The sequence below is a fragment of the Triturus cristatus genome, chromosome 4_2 (assembly GCF_964204655.1).
Source record: "Triturus cristatus chromosome 4_2, aTriCri1.1, whole genome shotgun sequence".
NCBI classification, from domain to species: domain Eukaryota; kingdom Metazoa; phylum Chordata; class Amphibia; order Caudata; family Salamandridae; genus Triturus; species Triturus cristatus.
Genome location: NC_140586.1, coordinates 717,560,763 through 717,581,451, shown reverse-complemented (window position 1 = coordinate 717,581,451; position 20,689 = coordinate 717,560,763). Strand labels below are relative to the sequence as shown.

Below are 20,689 nucleotides of genomic sequence, written 5' to 3'. Positions count from 1 at the left end.
TAGATTTTGCTTTTGAAGAAGAGCACTTTCATATTTTTAGTCTCCTCTTTAATTTTATCCATCTGGGCACTTTCAACTCAATTGCTGAGCCTGATTGTCTGAGCTTCGGATCTTTTTTTCTTTCGGCCTTAAAGTCTTAGAAAAGTAAAATACAGATACAAGAATTTCGGCCTTTCAACTAATTGGTCTGTTCCACATACCAAAGCGATCTTAGGGGAAGATACAACTAGACCAATTGGCTATCACGACGAGGAATCTGAAGCCTCTGGGCACCCGTAGAGAGGGATAGCTTCATTAGTGTGTTCTCAAGTACTGTGATTTGTAGAAATAAAAGGATTCTGAAAGTCGATGACGTGGATGGGAAAATCGGTCTGGTACGTGTTGCATTTGGGATAGCAGAAATTTCTAGACTACGTGAGAAGACCCTGGTTTGAAAACTGTTAGGAAGAAGCCCTGTCTGACCTGTTCCATCGTAGCACAAGAAACACTTACAAACTCTGCTTTACCAACTTTAATCTTATTTCTAAAGCAAACACTTTTTTTGGATGATCATTCCACAACAGAAAGTTTCCACTGATATGAACGGTAGACAAGACCCTAAAAATGGCTGTATTTGTTTAGAGTGACACCTGGCCAATATATCATTTGCAGAAAGACAAAAGTTGTGCAAAACATGACATTCCCCATGCATCTACTGAATAAAATACTGGTGTTTATTGAAAAATAAACATTTTTGTTAAATTTTCCCTCAGTTGTATTTAGACTCGGCCAAGGCCTTCATGCGTTATGGGTCAAGTGCGTAAGTACCACCAAGATGTCCATTTCTAAAGCCTGGGAATATTTTTAAGGAAAACAAAATGGTGACGACTGTAACCAACAGATCACTAGTACCTGTAATAGATCACTTGTACTTCTGTAAGAGATCCCGAATCCTTTAGTGTAAATCAGAATGCGGGAGGGCTGAATATGGTGAGTGGGTGGCCCCCACCTAGCTGAACAATCTCTTAATTGGGTTTAGTTTAGAAATGTTGCATTGAGGAATTTTACCATGAAATGGAATTCGGGAATGCCATTCCATTATAATTGACATGCCAACTTTATCAATGAGATACATCTCCTCTTTTCCTGTGCCCTCTATGCATGCCTACCAGGCATCAGCAGCATCGAATACCCTCCCTTGAGAGATTAGATGCGTATACAATTATCGAGATTTAAGAAAATATTTTACTTTAGGAAGAAACTAAAACATAACCCTTTAAGCCATGGTGCATAGTTGGCTTGCTCTGGATAGGCCTCAGTATATAGTACAGTGCCAGGACACATTCCTGGTAATTCAGCGACTGTGGAATTCTGCATCTGATGAAGTAGGTCAAACTTGGTGTTCTTCCTTGCATGCTCAATTAATTGTACATATATGAATGAGAGCAGCTAAGGCAAATCCCACGAATTCCTCTTTCCAAGATGGTAGTCCGTCTAGAGGTAGCTCCTTGAGGTTTCCAATTCAAGATGAAGTTGATTTTTCTTCTGTGAGGTGTCCAATCCAAAATGAAGTTGTCGTTTCATGCAATGTCAGTTCCTGTTTGAGTCTTCTGTAAAGGAGGCATTAACAAGTGAAGGATACATCACAACACATATGTTCCCTAATTTGTTTGTTATGTTCATCGCCCACATGCTCCTATTTTTCTCCAGATTTTTGCTTTTTGCTGCAGGACTCTCTTTTTGATCTTCTACTGGATGTCTCAGCTTGGCTCTTCCCTGTTTTCAGGAAGAGTTTGGAGCCTTGCCTATTTTCTTAAGTATACAGAAAAGTGATGGATGGAATGTTTGAATTAATCTCAGCCACTGGTAATTACTCGGGCTGCACCCCAGTCCATCGTTATTTCTCACACCATGCCACCTCAGGTTCTAACCAGTCATATGCAAAATAGTCTTGACACTGCTCCATATGGCTGGTTCCAAACTGAGGGAGCATGATGGGAAAAACAACAATGGACTGGGAGGCCGCTCAAGTAATTACCAGCGGCTTATTCACTTCAGCATAATCATCATCTTCAATCAAGAGGTAGAAGGAGTTTTGTTCTAGCCTTTTTGGATTTTTCCTCCTAAGTGGGAAGCTCTTAAGGAGATACTTCACCCCTTTCATTTGTACTTTTAAGTGTAGAGTGGCACCCTTGCTCTTACGAGGAGCCAATATGCTTCTGGAAACCAAGAAAGAAACATGATGGAACTTCACAGCATCCAGTCCTTTACAAGCTGTTGTCTCATTAGCAACACTCCTCAGCATCTCATGTGCTCATCTCTCATACAACTCAACAAACATGCCCGCTGATAACATCGCATCATCTTCCCATATCACACTTAAGCTCAACCAGAAGATATATGAGGTTTCTCAGACCATCCCAAAACTTTATACGTTCTGTTTAAACTGCTTCTTCTGTGTGGAATTGGAGTAGAAAGCACTCTCTCATTAGCTTCATCTCCCACAAAAATGTTACATAATTCTGACGTGCCATGCCTAATCAAAGAACACCCAGTGGAGACTAAACCAACATGTGCCATCCAAAAGTCAAGGCACTCCAGAAACAGACTCATAATTGTCTATCAGTCTTTCTTAAGAGACATAGAATTTACTAAAATCAAAATGTTTGCTGCACAATTATAAATAGTCAATCTGTAGTTGCTAAGCTAGCTGCTGCATCAGCAGCATTTTATATCAAAGACACTGACATCCTGACTCTGACAGAGACCAGGCTCACTGATTCATCACAGCAGTGTATCGCTTTCTTCTCACCAAAAGATTAAAACATGCTATGGGAAGACAGGTCTGTCAAAAAAGGTGGGGGTGTTGCTATCATCTATAAAAAAAAACTCTAGTGTAAAATGGTTATCTCACTGTTCATCTGTTGTGATAGTATGACCACTGAGGAGTAGGACTGTGGAGGAGTGTGGCTCAATGGTTAGAGCAGCAGACCCTGAAGCAGAGTTCTGGCCAGGGACCAGGGTTCGATTCCCGCCTCAGCGGGGCTCGGGCTCAATTTCCTCAGACCTGTCTATTCTCGCCTCGGTGCCTATTCTAATCACGGGCCCCACGCTGCAACTCTGGGCAATAGCTTGCTTAGCCTCCACACCGGCCCCAACAGCGCTAAGGATGCCTGGCTTCACCCTGGGGGTGCCTAGGAGTGGACACTTCACAGGGAACGCCAGGAGGGGTTCCACAGCGGTTTGAGTATCAGCGCCAGGAAACCGCAAAGGCGACACCGCAAGGTGGCCGTCTGGTGACAGTGCGCTCTATAAGTACCTTGACACTGACGCCATTCCTCAGTCTATCAGAGCATACAAGAGCATGATATTGACTGATTCACAGATGAGAAAAACACCATTATTGCGGATTTCACTGAGATAAACATTGGTCAGTTACTATTTGTGCTAGAATACACATTCATTGGGTACTTCAAACTGCACTGGTCGAGTATTAAAGACAAAACATCTTCTCAACTAATATCTTCTGCACAATCACAACCTCTTCAATACTGTCAGATTGACAGCGCCCCACACATGTCAAATAATCCCTACCCGGTCTTATCATTGCCAAGAAAGCATTTTAGAAATCACTTACTCACTCCCAGCGGACTGGTCATATCATCACTTATCCCCTTCTGAAACTCCATGACCTACCCTTCATCTAATGAGAAAAAAGACAAGGCTAACCCCATAATCCTAAACAGGAGCCTAGGAGATACGAGTAACATTAAGACACTAGCGCCCTTAGGTGTTAGCTCCCCTAATCTATAAAGAGCACCAGAAATTATATTCCAAGAAAACCTCAAACAAGTTCAAATGTGCTTTGTACAACAAATCTAGTTATTCTAAAAATTAATATATATTATTACATAATCTTTGAATATATCTGTCAGAAAGTGTAGTTAATGCAATCAGTAAAGTGCAAATTAAATTAGCACCCTCAACCCACCTCCCATAACACCATTTTTCATTTCCAACAAACATTTATCTTCTAAATCGTGCACCTTGACACCCATTCTCTATGTTAGAACAGTAAATTAAAAATGAGACTATGCACAAGCATGCAAACAATGCACGCTTGCGCACATTCTGACGCAGATGTGTGCATGCATCACAATGCATGCATGTGCATCAGTTTCCATCCTGGAATGGCATCTTGGAGTGCCAGCCATACATGCAAATACATCTTGAAGCCTGTGTTTGTATGCTGGTGCCAGCAAAACTAATAGCTCAGCCTTATAATGTCAAGACCTATTGAATTTACCAATGCGTGTTTAACAATATATATCCTTTTGTCACTAAATGTTAACTTCAGGGCAAATGATTTAAATTAAATTTATGTTTATGCATTGTTTTCAGCCTTGGTAAAAGTTCTGCAAATTAAACAGGATTTGTATATTTTGTGGTTTACGAAGAATACTGTCAGATTACTTTTCAAACACTATAAAATTGTGTCTAACTTTAAGTGTGTGGTAGCCACAGGAAAACAACACTGGGCACAACGCCCATTTTGTTTCGATAAACCAACTTGTATTGATTTGATCCAGTAGAACCATGAACCATACAGTGCAAGTGATCCATGATAGCCGTAGATTCATGCTAGCAAACAAATTTAACATCCATTGCTTTGGAGCCCAAAGTGGTCCCACCATTTTTCACATATCTTTTTGTGTTTGTGGGGGCATCCTCTAGCAGTATTGACAGATTCCTCCATTTTTGCACACCAGTCCATTGCCTTGTGCTAGGCTACCACGGTAGGTACATTTGACGAGTTCCACCACAGGGCTATCCTCTTGGCAATCAGAGTCCAGAGGCCCACCAAATAATGGTTGCTCCTCCTCCCCCTCAGATCATCCATTAGGCCAAGGAGCGCTATGCGGGGAGAGCAATCAATGGGCTGCTCCAGCTCCTGGATGAAGCACTGAAAATGGAGGCCCAATATCTCTCAATCACAGGACAGAAAGCACAGTGTCAATGTTAAAGAAGCTGTTGAAACAGAATGCAAACTCATCGATATACTTGAACTCTCACAGGTTTCATACTTATTCAAGCTTTCCTTTTCTGTTTTTGTTCTGGTACTTTTTTCCTCTCAGCACGAATTGTTTATGCCATTTCAGAAGGTATTTGAGTATCAAGAAAATGTGTGTAAGTCTTTTGTGTTGCACCCTTGTATGACACCTAAATATGCAACACATATGATATTCCCACCAAGGTTCTTTTGCTATAATGAGTTTAGAGCTGGAGGTATCGCTTCAGAATTGACTTCAAATGTTCCCTCTGACTACAAGATTGAAGATGATAGCTGCAGAAGTCAGGCTCGATGTATAATGTCTTACGAAATGCAAAATGTTTTACCAAAGGCTTCCAAAAAATGAGAGGTAAGCTGGGACCCTGTAGGAAAATGAGCATGGGGGATTGCCCTTGCAATTTCTCAATACGGTGCAAAAGATTTATATTACCTGATTTGCAGAGCAATAGTAGTAGTAGTAGTAGTAGTAGTAGTAGTACCAGTAATATGCTAGAAGTAGTAGCAGTAAGAATATCACTAACCATACAGTATGTTATCTGGACTGGGTATTTTATTAAATGATAGAAGCACATGGGGTCCCCTACTTGCCTCCAAAAGCTTATTGCCGGCACCTTCTTGGGAGGCAGTTCTGGATTTTAGTGCCAGGCTGTGGAAGAAACCATTTAAGGCCCTTCTCCACCTTTGCCATGCCAAATGTTAGAGGCCCATACATTAGAGGCCCATGTTAACAAACAGCTAATGACCTACTTTGAACAGAAGAATCTGTTGAGCATCCCTCAGTCAGGTTTTAGACCTTCCCACAGCACAGAGACTGCTCTACTTGCAGTAGTAGACACCATTAGACTGTCACTTGACGATGGACAACCAACTATGCTGGTGCTGCTTTATCTATCGGCAGCATTCAACACAAACTCACACACAATCCTATTACAATGTCTGCAGCAGATGGGTATCGGGGTACAGCCCTTAACTGGTTGAGTGACTTCCTTAAAGACAGAGTCCAAACAGTCTCTATGGGACCATGCCACTCCAGGACTTTCTCCCTGAACAAAGGAGTTTCCCAGGGTTCTTCCCTGAGTCCAGCATACTTCAATGTATATGTAGCCTCCTTGGCCCAACTGATCAAATCCTTTGGATTTCAGACACTCTCATACACAACGACACCCTGTTGGTAATCTCATTCAGGCAGGACATCAAGAATGTCAAACAAAGATTTACCACCTGCATGAGGGGGGTTGCTTCCTGGATGTCCTCTAACTGTCTCCAACTCAATGGGAGCAAAACAGAAATTCTCTTTTTCGGCTAGGCCGAAAGTCTCTGGACTGAGGACTAGCGGCCGGCAGAATTGGGCCCCACCTCTTTGCCCAGTGGAATTGCAAGAATCTTAGGCATACTCATGGACGATCAACTTTCAATGCGTGATCATATATCCCCCACATGTCACTCCTGCTTTGGCACCATGCGCCTTTTCAGAAAGATCTTTAAAGGGCTCCCATTGAACTCACGTACAGCACTCTTGCAGGCACTCATTAGCCGTCTAGACTATGGTAATACCTTGTTCCTTGCCGCCAACGAATCCCTTTGGTCCTAACTGCAATTCATCCAAAATACAGCGGCACGTATGGTTAACAGCCTACCACCAAGTAATCCATCTGCTTTCACACTCAGAGCCTTACATGGGCTCCCGATTCTTAAGAGATCCCTGTTCAAACTGCTGTGCATAACTTACAAATCTCTATCAGGCTCTGTCCCCAAATACCTGCTAAACAGGCTCGCTCCTCATATCCCTAGCAGGAACTTGCGATCTAGTAATCAATCCTGTCTACGCCTCTGCCGGATTCGTACGGGTAAATATGGAGGTCGTGCCTTTTCCCGCTCCATTGGAACAAACCACAACTGACAATACGCACGTGCCCTAGCTTTGTGGAATTCAAGAAACATCTTAAGACCTGGATGTTCTAACCTATCTCTATGTCAGCTATCTTCCCTCCAAGCACCGAGATGCCTCTACCGGGTTGAGTCATGCACTATCTCAAGCAACAAATAACATAACATAACAAATGCGTATCTGCCACACGTTATGGCAGTGACATCTGCGGGCTCTGTGAGGAGTTTGGCCTTAAGTATATTCTGGATACCATTAGATTAAGGCCAATGTTGCGGTGGATCTTAATATGGTGCAAGAGTGAGCTAACCCTGAATAGACGGATTATTGGGGACTGTTTCACCCTGGATAACATCAGAGCAATTCCTTGGTTGAACTACATCAAGTCCCAACTTGCCTCATTGGGTTGTCTGAATCTGTTTTAATGTTCGAACAAGGTAACTCAGGCCGATTAGATCTGAGTGAAACAACATTTTTAATGGCACACCACTGCTGCAAGGGGAAGGCATTGATTTGCAGAAACCTGCTGTTTTCGCCTATTGCTTGATAAAAGCTGTAACTTTAATTGCGCCTTACTTGACTTGGGTGACTAACTTGTATCATCGCCAGCTTTTATCTAGGTTTAAATTAAATGTCTTCCTTCAACTCATTAGTTTTCCCAAGGGCTGGTCCGCCACTGGTTCCTTTGGACCCTGTACGTGTGTCAATATTTCTGCACAGACTGTCGCCCATTTAATCTTTTTTTGTACTTTTTATAATGTTCCAAGAAAAAGATTTTTGTTACCAATTTTAAAGGTTTCAAAATGTAAACAAGTGAGGCCTGCACTGCTGTATCTTTTAATACTTAACGACATTTACACTTGTGTGAATGTTGGATGTTTGTTAAGTAGCACACTTAAGCTTCGGGAGGCCTGGCACTAATCCAGTTTATGGACTCCGTGTCAATTTACAAGGCAATTCCAACATTTATTTTATTTGTTTGTATTCCTTTTTTGTATCCCTCTTATATATTTATATTGTAATATTGTCTGGAATGGGATTTTTGACTGTGTCTTTTATGTTAATTATTTTATAACCACATAAAGAATATTACTATTTATTTATCTGGACAGTTAAAGAATTAAACAACTACACTAATAAAAAGACAGATATGGTTTTAAATTTCAGAGACCTAAAGACATATATTTTGAATTTTGTTTCCTATTCTTACTTACCAAAAAGAGTCATTCTAGAATTCTAGCAACTTCATTGGTGACTCAGATAAAAAGAAATATTGTTTCCTTGGAAGCATTGTAAGCTTTCCTTAACAGATATGCCAAGATGATTCTTTTGCCACAGTATTTTTATTTAATAAGCTCAAATTATGATGCATATCTGTCTTGCAGGTACCACTCACCTATTCTGATTTATGCCTGATTGGGATGTTTGGTCTGAGCATACCTTGTGACATATTGACGCAAGGCATCTACTTTCTTGTTGGAACTAGCAAGCTAGTACATAACAGCAAAGTTATTATCAGCAAAGAATATCAACCACTGAAAACAGCTCTAATCTGATGGTCACACTTTGAATGCCAGCTCAGCCTTGCAGCCTTGTGAGGTTTTTAAATTGGGTACTGTTAGACCTGGATGATTATTTGACTATATGACTTATTGTTTACAGTTCTTAAAGACATCAGCAGTATGGAAAGATGTGCTGTAAAAAAAGTTACAATTATTAATAAGTCTAGTAGTTAAACTCCAACATAAAGACATTATGCTGGCATGTGAAACTGTTAAAAGATATTTGTTTGTAAATTATTAATTACTCTTTTCTTGAAGGGCTCCTTTGACAGCAAACACTTATTTTCAAACCACAGAATTATGGACTTTTGTGATGAGTTTTCTCCATAAAGCCCAGGTTGCTAATATTTGATTGTCATTGTAAATGTGCCAATGGCTTTATTAGAAGCACCTCCCCCAAGATACAAAGATGGCTGTGAAGTAATAACACTTGTTTACCGTTTGGGGTGATTCCTCAGCTTCAGTTATTGAAAGATTGTAACTTCGTTGAAACACAGCTTGGTGTTGGACAAGTTGTTTCTGAGTAATAGTGGAAGAACCTTCTGTTCAAATTGGAGAAGTATAAAATGAACAGAAGCTCTCAAGTTGGCAGGGGTCAATAAAGAACCTATGATCATTGTTGCAGCATAATAAATTGTAAGAATTAAACTGTTTACTACTATATAGTTCATTTAAATGCACAATCTCACAAGCATACCATACTTTAAAGGATACTGACCACAAATATTTCTCAACTATTGACTTTTGAGAGCAATTCAAGATAACTTCATTGTACGCATGTGGAAGATTAAAAAAATACTAGAAATCCGAAGTGAATTTGTTTGTGCTTGTGTGTTCCTTAATGAGCATTAAAGGCTCATCACACTGCCTAACGTTCAATGGTGATATACTTTTATCCATTTTAAAAGTTTGGTATTGATTTTGGCACTGCTGTATTTTTTTATGGTTTAAATGACTTTTTTGGTTTTAATCACAGATCAAAACAACCAGTACACAAATCACTTCCCAGGTGCTTAATAACAGTGGACATAAAGCTGACAAATGATTCTGATAGGACACAGCATCATATTAGCATCCCTCACGATCACTTCCACGTCCCCTTCCATTTCTGTCTGAACTTTTTTGGCATTGCTGATCTAATCCAGCAGACCAGAAATGAAGTATTGCATCTTAGTATATAACTTTAAATGCAGCCCTATTGTCTGTGCTGGTTCAGAGTTCCTTATTCTTTATGCACACAAACTATAAATGAGAAGCAGCCTATTCTGTCTGTCAGTAGAATGAACAATGGGAAATAAGGTGTTAACTAATACCTGCCTATAGCCAGAAAGAACTGGTATCATTCCTAAAACTATTTGTGTGGCATATGCTTTATTTGAAGAAATAATATCCTTTATTAGATATCTAAATAATTTAAAATTGTGGCACATTCATAAATAAAATTTACATTCTTTGTATTCATATACTATTCCTGATGAAGGGAAAGACGTTGAGGTAGTGTTATCCTAAGCAATTCGTTTTGTATCACGGGTAAACATAGTTGTCTCATCATGCTTAAACAATTAATTGACTTCAAAATTATTAGAAAGAAAAAGTTGGATTTCTACCAGCAAAGAAAGTAGAGGAGGATAAGCAATATATCAATTTATATCGGATAACTAAGTCCAAATACAGCTGTAGCTTGTGGGCTGCCAACCATTATGGGTTATCCTTGACCTAATATAATTAACCTCTAAAGTCCTCTTCTTAAGACTCCAGTTTCCTTCAGCTGTAAAATTAGTTTTAATATCTGTACTGCGCAGGATTGTTTTGGGGGGAAGGAGGTGGCGAGGCACTCTCATACAAAGCAAATATGAAAATATATAGACTCACTTTTATTTGTATTTTGTCATTAGCAAATCTGTTATCTCTATACAATTAATAGCCTGAGTTTCAGATTCACAGTACTGTAAATTCCACCCAAATTCCCATTGGCAGGATTGCCACCAGCTGTAAGTACCACTGCCTGATTGAAACAAAGTGGCAGCATTCTAGTTGGCTGCAAGAAATTATGGTGTAGTTCGAGGTGGGTGAAACCCTACTCAAGCAACAGCCACAATCCTTGTCAGGGTGAACCACAAAAGTCACTATTTTAGCCTGTGCTTAACCCTTTGGTAGCTTGGCACAAAAGCAGTCTAGCTTTTCTCTGTAATAAATTACTTGATACCAAAACAACACAAATCCAATCAGTAGATCTGGAGCTATGCAATTTTAAAGAGTTCAGGTAAGTATGGCAGCATGGTTCCCGGGTGGCGGGGCACGTGCGGCTGTGCAGGGGTGAGGGGGTGATGTGGGGGTAGGCGGTGCGCAAGGTTAAAAAAATAATAATAATAAGAAAATAAACACTTACCTTGCTGCACCGGTTCCCACTCTCTTCCCGCCTCATCAGACTGAGAAACAGAAAGCACAGACAGGCTCCCCTGACCAATCACAACACTGCAATGAAGCATTGTGATTGGTTTTGAGTGTCCTGGTTCGACGCTTAACCAGGGAATGGGGGCCTGGGCTTGTTCTTCACACAGGCTGTAATGCAGCCTGCATGGAGAATGGGGAAAGTGTGCATGACTAGTTTGGGCGACCTGAGAGGGCCAACCAAACAGTCACTGTGCACTTAGGAGTCGGCAAACCACTCCTCCCCTCCCCTGCTTCGAGAGCAGAGCAGCCCTGACCACCCACCAGCCTGCACACTAAGCAGCACAGAAACATAAAATGATAATTACTTATAGTTATTATCATTTTATGTTTCCTTTGTTCTGGGACCGCAGAGACGAAGCACTTTACTTTTACTTTCAAAGGAATAGGAAGATTATTGGTTATAACGAAGCTCTGCCTTGAAAAAGCCCACGGCCATTGGGCCACTAGGGCGAAATACGTGTCGGCTTTTCTCTTCACAATCTCTATCTGCACTCTATCTATGGAAATATAAATAAAACCAAGCACGTGATAAACATCAGAAAAGTTTCTGACATTTATTTTCTTACCAACATTGACTAATCGAGGGGACACAACCCTCTACCCTTCTTCACACTCAAATCTACAATGGGTTTTGGGTGTAGCCATTTACGAGGAATGTGCCACAACTAAATTGGGCCCTGACAATTGTAGCACCATAAGTCCAGAACCTTCCACCCAAACAGTAACTTATGTTTCCTTTGTTGCACTGCTTAAAGCAGTGGGGTGATGCTCCTCTACGGCGGAGTCGCCACTGGTATTGCACCTAAAAGCATAAAACGCCACTCACGGTTATCTGGTTGTGTGAGACCGGGTAAAAGCCACAAGTTCAGGCCGACCACGATGGAGAATAAGCTAGATACAGGGACCAGACTAGTCTAGCTGAAAAAGTTACCTACTAATGTGTAGTGCAAAGAGGTCCGTTAGCAGAGGAGGAGGCCCCAAGGAGAAGGGAGAGTGTCATGGATGGTCACGGCTGTAGCAAGAAGAGCATGCGGGGCATTGCGGATGGTCGTCACTGTAGCACCCGGATCTTGTCAGGCCTCAAGGACGATTGTTGCCTGTGATTCTCATTTGTGGTCACTGAGTGCTGTCATTGCTGTAGTGCAAAGTGCAGATCTTGCGTAGCAGGTCATCGCTGGCGGCCGCTGTAGCGCAAAGAGTTGGGTCCACCAGAGCTTCACGATGGCAGTGAGCGCTGGTGCCAAGATCTTGGCACGAACTGGCTCACGCGCAGAGAGCCCAAAACTACAGGATTTCTCCCTTTCTTCGAGGAGAAGTTCACCTGATGCCACACCAAGGGATCAGGAACTGGAAGGCGCATCTTGGGGACCAGGAACTCACTCCAGCAGAGACCAGCAGGGCTCAGGCAGGCTCAGTTGCAGGTACCCTGGCAGGATGACAGTCCCTTTTCTGTAGTATCCACAGCTCCAAGAGTGTGCTTAAGAGTGGGTCTGAGGGTCCCCTTTTTATACTTCGTGCTCCCTCTGAAGGGGTGAAGCTTCTAGAATTTTCTCCCTACAGAAGTGCCTGGAATTTCCTTCCTCTCTTCACAATATACTAATGTGAAGCCCTATGTGTGTGTGCTGGGCCAGGGACTTTGCAGTGCAATTGTGGTCGGTGACAGCTCCTCATCAGGCCAGGATGGCCCATCCTGTCAACACTTCGACCCTCTATTGTGTTGCTGTTTGGGAGGAATGCACAATGGGCAACTACCAACTTCACCCAGTCATTTGACCCAGAAACAGTCAGTAGGCAACATATGATTAGGAAAAAAAAATGCCAACTTTCTAAAAGTAGAAAAACGAGAAGACAGCTGGGTTGCACTCAGAGTAGACAGAAATATAGGAAAATATCAACCAAAGAAACAATAATTTTCTAAATTGTGCACCATGTGGGGAGGCTCTGCCCGGCCACCCTATTTAAAATGAAAGAGGAAACTAAGACAAGTGTCCTGGACACAGGATGCACTACTAACATTCACTGAAGTAGTGTAAACCATTGAAATTGGATTGGTAAACAAATGTCAACACTGTGTGACCATGAACTAAATACAGAAGCAACAATCACAATACGAAATGTCGATCAGCATTGTGACTTAAAAGATGACTTTACCCTTAAAGGAGGTTTTAAATTTCAATTCCTCGGACACCAAACATGAAATTGCTATCTGCTCCTAAATAACAAAATATTACTTATCACATGTAATAAGCTAACCCAATGCAATCCCATTGGAGAGGAGGGCCTTGTATTAGTGAAAAATGAATTTGAGATTTTTTAACTACCAGGACATGTAAAACTTAAACATACATAGCCAACTTTTTAAAAACAACACACCCTGCTCTATGGGCTGTTTAGGGCCTACCCCGTGGGTGACTTTTAAGTATTAAAAATAAATGTTTAGTGTTGGCAAAATGTTTTCTTTTCCAGGTTGAAATGGCAGTGTAAAACTGCACATGCAGGCCGCAATGGCAGACCTGAGACATATTTAAAAAGGCTATTTAAGCGAGTAGCACAATAAGTGCTGCAGGTTCACTAGCAGCATTTAATTTACAGGGGGACTTGTTATACCACTTTACTAGAGAGTTATAAGTAAATTAATTGCACCAATTAAGTGTAAGATAACTTTACCATATTTACAGCAGTGAGAGCAAGCACTGTAGCGCTTGTTAGCAGTGGCAAAGTGCTCAGAGTCCTAGAGCCAACAAAAACAATTTGGCAAAACAGGACGATTGAAGGTAAAAAATGTAAAACATTTTATAGAATACAGATTATTTAGCAAAATCTTGTGAATCTTGTAACTAACAACTCTTGAGTTCAGGCTTTATGATGAATTATGAAAGTATCTGGTTATGAAAAAAATGTGCAGAGGATGGTTTCACTTTTTGATGGGACAGGAAACCCCTTCTTGTCCCAATTAACTAAGCAGTGATTTGAAAATATTTACATATCCAAGAAGGTGTGATACTCTTTTTTTTATTATTATTGTTTTGGTTTATTCATTTCTTTTTTTTATTGGTTATTTTAATTTTTCATGCAGAGCATAGCCATCCAGTTTGTAACAAACTTAAATAATGAAAATAGGGATAGAAAAACATAATTACATCAATTCAGCTTTATATCAAAACTGTTGTAGTGGGATACAAAAGAAGGGGAAGAAAAAAGGAAACAAGGATAAATGGAAGCCAATGAGTTCTCAGTGAAATAAACAGACAGATCACAAGAAAAAAAGATAGTGTACAATGTGATGGCCGCAGAGAGCGATCGAATCATGCACATTTCTATTTAGTCCTTTCATAAAAACATCACCCCCACCCAGAAGGTCCTAGCTAACCCATTCTGTGTGTTGACATCACATTTGTAACTCTGCACCCAAGGGTCCTGGTTCGCCATGCCACTTACTCCAACTGCTTGTATGTTCAGCTATAAATATTAGTGGAGTATACCAGTAATAGAAGAAGAGGGAGCAAAACTGGTGGTATTGTTATCCCTGAACCTGTTCAAGTGTCACTGCTGGTAATGTCCTCACTAGTCAGTCCAATGACAATTAAAACTACCCAGTGCCACGTGTTCCCTTGGAAAATTCTGGAAAAGCTTTGAAAACCTACCATATGGCTTATTGTCTGTGACGAATATACCGCTTTTTAACGTGTGCTTTTTCCACGCAGGGAATTACAACTCGGTTGTTACAATGACCACGTTGTAACCACGCATACCATTACCCCGCAAGTTGTAACAACGACTTGCAGAGGAGGGGGGCTGGATGTTGGAAAAGTATAATTTACTATTCCAACTCCAATATGCGCAATAGTAGGGAAGGTGTTGGATTTTTAATCCAACACCTTCTGCCCCCTCCGCAAGTCGTTGTTCCGACTTGCGGAGTAATGGTATGCTTGGTTACAACGCGGTCGTTGTAACGAACGCATTGTAATTCCCTTCGGGGAAAAGTTTTCGTGGTAAATGATGTTTACCGTCTGGAATATACCTCTTTTTAACGCGTGCTTTTTCCCCGCAGGGAATTACAACGCGGTCTTTACAACGACTGCGTTGTAACCACGCATACCATTACCCCGCAAGTCGTAACAACGACTTGCAGAGGGGGGGCACTGGATGTTGGAATAGTATAATTTACTATTCCAACTCCAATATGCGCAACAGTAGGGAAGGTGTTGGATTCTCTGTGACTAATGTAAAGAACCATAGTCATTTAATTGTGGTCTCAAGATATTCTATAAAGTTATGCAAACTATATTAGTCTGGATCTGGTGCAAATCCCCAGGCTGTAAACTGCCACATTAAAGTCATTGCCATCGAAAAAATTGTGACAGTGGTTGCTACTACTTCATTAGTTTGCTGAAGTCCTGAATTCCTGTGGTTTCTAATACACATGTGCTGCAGAAGAAATGTAGTTTTATTAATATTTGATTATTGTCCAGGTTGTCAATGTACAATTCAATTATACTGTTAACCACCATCCTACATCCAGGTGTCAAGATTGTGATTGTAGGTATCCTTAAGGGTTCAGACATGCCTTATGGGCCATATCAAAATTAGTGAACAAATCTAAGTAGGGCTACCTGAAGATATTAATAACTACAGGTTCAGAATGAGCAAACATGAATTTGTTACAATGACTATACCCTATATACATGCATTCGAGATTGGTCAAGTGCAGCTCCATCTGGGTTCCTTGTGGTAAAACCATCTATTTGATTTACAAGCTTATCTTCATGAGGCGATTACAATAGGGTCTTTTGTGTTTCCCCACAGTGTCTATGATAGCAAACTGCACATCCAGTCTCTCCTAAGTGTCCTCGTATCTGAAGTTATTTTATTTACATCGTTCAAGGTACTTTAATATCTCACAGATACTCAACAGTATAGATATAATAAGTCATGAAAATAACTATTTCTGATTTAGTATAGAAAGTTTCAGCTTTACATTATGCACTGAAAAAACCTGCCCGTGATGCATACTTATCACAAAGCAATCTCTGCTCTTTTTCAGAGAGAACAATGGTCCAAAGCTGTGAATCCCTACTCCTTGTATGTCTTTTAGTGTACAACTGGAATGGGAGCTACGGTGAGCAAGAAGAAGAGGAAATGGATTACTATGAAACAACTTGGACATTGCCAGAACTTTCTCCACCAGTTGAGAAATGTCCGAAGCACTGCAGCTGTTCACAAGAGGGAACAGTGGACTGTGGAGGGGTAGACCTGAAAGAGTTTCCAACTAATTTACCTGAACTTACCATCCAACTTTCCTTACAGGTGAGATCTGCTAAGTTAGTTTATTATGAATCAGTTGTCAGATTTGTGTTTGAAAAATAAAACATATTTCCTGGGGCTAAACACAGAGACAAAAGAAGAGAGAGAAAATGATACATATGAAACCAAAGAAAGGTTTAAGACTAGCAAACATACAGAGAAACCAAACGTGTTGACTCCAAGCAAAGGCTCTTTAAATAAATACAATTTTCTTCCATATAATTATATTCTAATACATTTAAAGACTTATAGTGAAAGTCTTTTAATGGTATGTCATATTGGATTTCACTTTATTTTAAATATGGTGGTCAGACACATTAAACACATTTTAAATTTTTAGTGACACCTTCTAAAAGGAAAATTCAAAAAATTAAAGGAAGTACGGGTAATCCACAGAGGAAGTCTTAAAGGACCTGACAAACTAGATAAACCGAAGGACAGTCTCACCAAGGTATACTTGTCTAGTGTTGGTGAAGAATGGCATTAATGAGGAAAAGTCTTATTTTTTTATTCCTCATCTTTGAAGAGTACATTTAAAGTACTTATTTTAAGGTGAAAACTTCTTAAGTATATGAGTTGGCCATAAATTAGTCAAAATGATAATAGAGCCAGCTGTTCACAATTTTTCTTCAAGTTGGCTTTGTCACTTTTAGTGCTGTGGATGATTATGTCCACATATTCTTGGTTTATTGCTTGATTTTCTATCTCTCTGTTGTCCTTGGTTACCCAGGATGGATAATGAACTTTTGGGCTAGAATCAAACCCTTTTTAATATAACACCACATGGATTTATCTGGATCTTGAATAGTCAAGTCAAGTTTATTAGCATAGTAACTTAAAACCATGTTATTAAAGAACACCATAAAATCTCATAAAAATGATAAAATATTATATAAACAAATTGTAGACCATTGTGAATTACGAGTTGAGTTCTTGGATGTGTCTCAATCTAATATTATACGTCCTTGAAGGCGTAGCCCTTGATAGAGATCCCTCTTCTAGCATGGAGTGATTTGATAATAAAGTACTGTAGGGCCATGAAACTAAAATGATTAATGCTTGAATTTTTATGTCGTGTCTGCAAGAATGTTTTCAGTCAATTGTAACTGTTTTATGCTGAGAGCCCCTGCCGCAGCCAGCTGGCATCTTTTTAGCCACCAGTGTAAAAAAATGTACTAAACAACAGTTCAACTGTGGGTCCTCTGGTGCGAAGCAGGCCAGCACGGCCTGCATCCAATTCTGAATGCCGCTTTGGTTAAAGTGAGCTTTAAGGAGCTGTGTTTGTATGTCCTAAATGTGATACGGTTATTAAAAGGAAACACACAACAAGCATACGTGTTCATTTGATGATTCATTTGTGATTTTTCCCTAATTTAATGGGATTATGATTGATCTTTTGATACCTAAACAAATGTGGCCTTCATGATATTGCTTTATTTTTGATGAATCATTGAATAAGAATGGTGCTCCTTCCCACATATGCAGTGTGGCTTTAAGGAGTTGCCTCCTCTCCTTGTAGAGTTTTTTGCAGGTGCACAGGAGGTGCAGCAGATCTTCTGTGAATGTTCCACATAGGCGGCAAGTGAAACCTGCATGACGCCTAAGCCAGTGCGGGAGGTGCTAAGTGCAAGGTAGTAGCCCCAAACTATATTTCAAAAATTGGATTTTAAAGTTTTTCGAATATCCTAGGTTGAAGTATTTTTGAGGGGCCAGTGTAGCGTAAGTGCTCAAAGTCATCCAGCCACGGGCCCACTTTGCTAGTGCAGCTTTATCGTCTACCAGCGATAGGAGTTTTATTAATTTCTATACAAGCTTTTTGAATGCAATATTGCTGATGGATAATTCCCAGAGTCACAAGAGCCCTGTGTAGCGCAGGCTTTTTTTAAGCTAAGTTGTGGCAGGTGATGAGTGTCTCTGTTGCAGTTCTAGTGATAGATAGCGATTGAGGGTTTTCTTTTGGGGCCTTCCAGATTTTGTTCCAGGTGATGATGTAGGTTTCTTGCCTTGCCAGGGACTGTTTTTGTAGTCCAAACTCCAGCCTGATCTGTGCCGGTGAGGAGTGATTTGGCAAGCTGAAGATGGTTCTGTAGGCTCTTGTTACTGTGCTATCCAGGATTTTAGCATCCCTGCCCCTCTGTAGTTCGCTACCGTAGGTATAAGTATAGCGTGTGTCACTCGGACTAGGGGAAGCAGCAATGGACTATTTAGTTTTGAGCTGAGTTTCCTTAATGTAACTGTCAGTGCAAACTCCTTCCTTCTGATCGAATCCCTCTGGGTGGTAAAGTGGCCTTCCTTCCTTGACTATAATCACCCCTAAGTATTTGTATTCTGTTGCAGTTTAGATGCATGTTTTACCCCTGTACCAGGCCGGTGGCCTTATGAAATTCTTGATGATCATTATTGTCCTTGTTTTCACCAGATTGATGTTTAGGCCGTTAGTATCGGAGCATTCTTGGGTGGTGGTGAGGAGGGCCTGCGTATGGCTGACCAGGACTATGTCATCCTTGTAGGGAAGGCTTGACAGTGCTAGGCCTCCTAGTCTTGGGGGGTGTGAGTTGCAGGCGTTCAAATGCCAGTACCAAGTCTGCCAAGAAGAGATTGAATGAATTGGAGACAGGACGTATCCCTGATTGAAACCTTTGTTCGTTGGTATGCGTCTTTTGAGAAAAGAGCCATCGCCAAACTTTACCTGGACCCATATGTCACTATGGAGAGCAATTTACAGGTTCAGCGGTTTCTGTGGGATCCCCCAATGGGCCAGTTTACTCCAGAATATGCTATGGTTCACATGATCAGAAGCTGCTATATAATTGATAAAACATAGGTGCACTGGCATTTCTGATACTTTCGCCTTGTCAATCAGCAGTGACATGGACAGGATGTTTGTTGTTGTTCTAACGGACTTTGCAACACCTGTCTGGTTGAGCGATATAATTGATTCTCTAGTAATGTTCCTGTGAAATATTTTGCCTCATTATCTAAGAGAGCAGCTAGGCTTTAAATTATCACCAGGTTTAAATACTGGGGAGATTATCGAGTCCCTCCAAGAAGATGGAAATGTGCTGATCTGCCTTATTTCGGTAAAAGAGACTCAAGAGCTGCAGCCCAGAGTTCTGAATCCTGTTTAAAAAGTTCAATGGGGGATTCCGTTGGGGCCTGGGGCCCCTCCCTCATGCCTTTGTCAGTTTGTCTTCTGATTGCTGTGATGTTGTGGGCTGGAGATTATGTAAGCGTCGTACTTCCTTCTGTTGGTGGAGGAGCTGTGGAACTCTCTTCCCCTGCATGTGTGACCAGCGGGTCCCTCTTATGTGTCTTGTAGAGTCAGGGCCAGTTGTCTGTGGGGTAATATCTTGGTGGAAGTCACTCCCAAGATAACATGGCCGCTCCACTTCCAAGATATAGGATACAACACCCTCATGTGAGGCTGTTGATCGTTCGCCAGAAACTTGAGCTGTCTTTCTTCTTGATGTCGTCATAAAGTTTTGACCAGACCTCCTCTTATCTTTGTCTGTTGGCAGCTCATTTCAGTCTCCTGAGCTGTGTTTTTTGCTGTTGTAATAGTACCAGAGAAGCATTGCCGGTTGAATTATGTTAGAGGGATCTTAAAGAGTGATAGATCATGGTTTTTAATAGTCTTGATTTGAATCCATTGCGCTTTTGGTATGCTCCACACCCTGTTGTAATATTGGTGCACCTTTGGTTTAGTCAGTACAGCAAAGGACTCTGCCATTTTGGTGGTAAATTTCTCCCATCTCTCTATTTAACTTGTTTCGGACCGTGACTTAAAGAGAGATGGCCGATTGAGCAAGACCTCTAATTGATGTAAATGTAATCCTTTTGTAATTAATTGTAAAGATTGATTCTAAAGCAGCCCGTGACAATTCAAATGGATCTTTAATAGGAGCACTGTAGCTAATAATATACATTGCATTATTTAGAGATACTGTGAAATGTCCTACCAATAACTTCTGTTTTTTCTATCCTCTTTATATCTTGGGGAAGCTCTTAAATAAAAGAATATATTGTCCTTAAAATGTGTTCCACTTCACAAACAGTGGTGCCTAGGAGATTTAGTAAAAAACTGCTTCAGAGTCTCTTTAGTTGTATTTGTTTTTCCTAGCAGACTGCAGCTCAGATCAGATTTGATTATGTAAATTGGGTTCTTCAGTTACTCACAAAAATAGATGGACTTCTCTGTAACTGATAAGCTTACATCATAAACACTGTTACTAACCTGAAATATGAGGGTAACCCAGGGAATTTGATGAAATTATTATTCATTGAAAATTCAGCTACCGCTGCCATTGTAGTGAGGTTTTGTTGTGTACTGGTATTTCTGCAATATATTGTAGCAGTGTTGTGTACAATGGAATTGGCGAGCGCATCAGCAATCCTCTTGGAGTCTCAGTAAGAGATATGACCTGTTACGTGACT

At 40.7% G+C, this 20,689-nt stretch overlaps 1 protein-coding gene across 1 annotated transcript in view; it reads left to right on the top strand.

Annotated features, from left to right (window-relative positions):
* PODN (podocan) overlaps positions 1-20,689 on the top strand; it is a 286,283-nt gene that overhangs the window by 63,508 nt on the left and 202,086 nt on the right. Inside the window, exon 2 of the mRNA XM_085602596.1 lies at positions 15,996-16,258. Within this exon, the coding sequence (XP_085458722.1) occupies positions 16,004-16,258 (255 nt within the window). The 5' untranslated portion in view covers positions 15,996-16,003. The remainder of the gene's footprint in view (positions 1-15,995; positions 16,259-20,689) is intronic.